The sequence below is a fragment of the Chenopodium album genome, chromosome 7, assembly GCF_948465745.1.
Source record: "Chenopodium album chromosome 7, dcCheAlbu1.1, whole genome shotgun sequence".
In the NCBI taxonomy this organism is placed as follows: domain Eukaryota; kingdom Viridiplantae; phylum Streptophyta; class Magnoliopsida; order Caryophyllales; family Amaranthaceae; genus Chenopodium; species Chenopodium album.
Genome location: NC_137840.1, coordinates 20949163 through 20952198, shown reverse-complemented (window position 1 = coordinate 20952198; position 3036 = coordinate 20949163). Strand labels below are relative to the sequence as shown.

Genomic DNA, 3036 nt, shown 5'->3' with positions numbered 1-3036 from the left:
AGACAATGACCTAGTCACTTCTTCCATGAGTCCATCATATTTTCCCTTATCGCTCTTTGTTACCCTCAAATTGACCACATCTTCTAGAGCCTTGAGAAGTACATCCGGAAGGTAGTTGGATAATTTCTTCTTCCACTGCTCCGGAATGGAGTTTGCCATGAGTTGAGAGACTCCCTTGCAATAATAACTCCACTCCTCATGAGCCATATCGCTCATAATCCCTTTTAAGTAGAAACTCGGGATGGGCGTATCCAAGATATGCTCTAGGTAGCAATTGCGAAGGGTCAAATGAAGTTCCTCTTCCCATTCCTTGAAGTTTACCAAATTCAAGTTAAATGATAACTTCTCGGGAAGTTCTGGGAACATAAGATTGTTGTCGATAGTTGAAGACATGATTCTGCATTTGAAAGAATTTTTAAATAAAAAACCATTCATGAAATTTAAATAATATTGAATTCATGCATTTTAATCAAACTTATTTAAAAAGTCTTATTCACACATTTTAAGTTGTCCAAAATGAAAAAGATAGAGATATCTGAGGTTTGACTTTCGTTGACTTTCTCTCTTCTTCCTCTTCTCCATGGTTAATCGATTTTGAGTGGTTTCTTCATCAATATTGATCTTCGATGGCTAAGAAGAAGAAGCAGAACAGTTCTACACCTCAATTAGTACAGCATAAAAGCGCTACTGATGTAATTTACAGAATTTGCGAAATTGAGGTACAACTTTTGTTCCAAGCCCGATTCAGGAGGTAGATGAGCTTGTCACTCCGGCGCCAGTACTGGTCAATCCGTTTTGTGGTTCTATTCCTCGGAGTGATGCTTAAACCATTGCCCTATTTGCTGAAGCAATTGCTAGACCAACATCTTCGAATTCCAATAAAACAGTACCTAGGGTTTCTGGGTTTACTGTTCCTTTGGATGCTAAAGCTGCTGCTCATCGATCTAAACAAGCTATCCTTGATTCTCACTTTGTACCTCTCCCGGAACAGAACTTGCACAAGGATGGTGAAGATCAAAGCTCATTCTCTGGGAAGTTAGCTGCTAAAGGAGCTCCCATGTTCTTTGTTGCTCCGGTTGTTTAGAATGGGAAGCAGGTTGCTTAGCTTAAGGATTCTTAACTTTTGGAAGGTAATAGGAAATGGTCTAATGCTTTAGTTTTTTATGTTGTTGGTCATTACCCTACTATTGCTGCTGTCCATCGTTTCATAGTTCAACAATGGCATGATGTGAAAAAACCAGAATTTTTTTGGCATGACGATGGGTATTTTATCATTAATTGTTGCTCAGTTAGTGATAAGGATACTATTCTTTAATCTGGTCCGCATATGTTCATGGGAAAACCAGCAATCATTAAACCTTGGAGCCCTAAATTTGATTTTGGTGCGAAGATTTTGAGAACTGTTCCATTATGGGTTAAGTTCCCAAACTTACCTCTAAATTGCTGGGGTCTCGAAACTCTTTGTCGTATTGGTAGTTTGCTTGGTATACCAATTTGCTCTGATGAATGTACTACTAGACAACTAAGAGTTTCCTTTGCTAGAGTTTTAATAGAAATTGATGTTACCAAGCCATTGCCTAAATCTATGTTTGTGGAAAGCCCCTCAAAGGAAACTCAGGAACTTAAGGTACTTTATGAATGGACACCACCCTTTTACTCTAAGTGTAATAAAGTGGGCCATAATTGTTCTGTCAAAGTGCCATCAGCTCCTAAGCATTCAGTGACTGTAGCTCCCAAGCAGTCAGTAACTGCAGCTCTTAAAGTGCAGCAAGTTTGGGTTGCTAAGCCTACTCAAGCTTCTCCTGTTGTTGATGTTGATGCTTCTGTTCATGGGAAATCTATTATCACTCCATAGGTTCATACTTCTCAAAACTCAGATGAGGGGTGGAAAAATAGTTGGAAAGAAGACAAAAAGTCAACAAACTAGGGTTAATCAGCCTGTTTCTACCTCTAATGCTTTTGTTGCTTTATTTGCTAATGAAATGAATGATGCAGGTGGTTTCACTATAAATCCAAGCGGGGGTGAGGTTAATCCCCCTTAGGTGTCATGATTTACTCTATCTGGAATGTCAGGGGCCTGAATTACCCTAGCAAAGTTGCCTCTGTAAGGAGGTTGCTTCACTCTCATTCAGTTGATGTTATTGGCCTTCTTGTAACAAAAGTCAAATAAAAAAATGTTCTCACTTATCAGAAGAAGTTTGGCTCTTCTTGGCTTTGGGTGTGCAATTATGATCATTCTCCTAAAGGGAGGATTTGGCTTGGTTGGAATGCAGATAGAGTAACTGTCAATGTCTTGAAGATTCATGAACAGTTTATTTATTATAGTGTCTTTTCTAACGATCTTTCTACTCAAATTCATCTCATTATTGTTTATGGGCTTCACTCTATTCATGATAGGCTTCTTATGTGGGAAGGAATTAGGAATATCTCTATTCATCATTCTCCATGGCTTTGTGCTGGTGATTTTAACTCTGTTCTTCATACTTCAGACAGGCTTCATGGTACTGATGTCACTGATTATGAGATTAGAGATTTCCAGAGTTTGGTTGATGATTTGGAACTCACTGAGGTTAAGAGCAAAGGAGCTTTTTACTCTTAGTCAAATAAGGCTCACACTGGTCCTAAAACTCTTTCTAGGATTGATAGAGTCTTTGGTAACCAAGCTTGGATGGCCTCTCATGGGCATGTTGAGACTGTCTATCTTCCCCCTTCTTTATCTAATCACAGTCTAGTTCTGTTGGATATTTGTCCTGCTCCTGCTGGGAGAGGTAGACCTTTCAGGTTTCTAAACTGTATTGCTGATCATCCTGATTTCCTTGATACTGTTTCTCAGGCTTGGTGTTATGGTGGTTCTGTTTGACAGAAGCTTAGTTCTGTGAAGTCTAGTATCAAGTCTCTTAATAGTAAGCAGTTTGGCAACATTGAGGAGAAGATTGATCAAGCTAATGTTTAGCTTGCTGGAATTCAAAATATAATGGCTCAGAATCCTGATGATTTGGATTTATATGTTAAAGAATCTGATGCTTATAAGGTTGT

The 3036-nt window shown here is 38.8% G+C and overlaps 1 protein-coding gene across 1 annotated transcript; it reads left to right on the top strand.

Moving 5' to 3' along the window:
- The first annotated feature begins 1333 nt into the window (after positions 1-1333).
- LOC145640076 (uncharacterized) lies at positions 1334-2599 on the top strand. The gene is made up of 2 exons (XM_081691387.1): positions 1334-1825; positions 2192-2599. The coding sequence occupies exons 1-2, from the start codon at positions 1334-1336 to the stop codon at positions 2597-2599; spliced, it is 900 nt and encodes a 299-aa protein (XP_081547513.1).
- The last annotated feature ends 437 nt before the right edge of the window (positions 2600-3036 follow it).

Bases quoted from the DNA above. Each gene is read 5' to 3' on its own strand.
- LOC145640076 (XM_081691387.1), top strand. From the start codon at position 1,334: ATGGGAAAACCAGCAATCATTAAACCTTGGAGCCCTAAATTTGATTTT. The intron at 1,826-2,191 runs GTTCATGGGAAA...CTCACTTATCAG, and splicing joins TTGTTGATGTTGATGCTTCT to AAGAAGTTTGGCTCTTCTTG.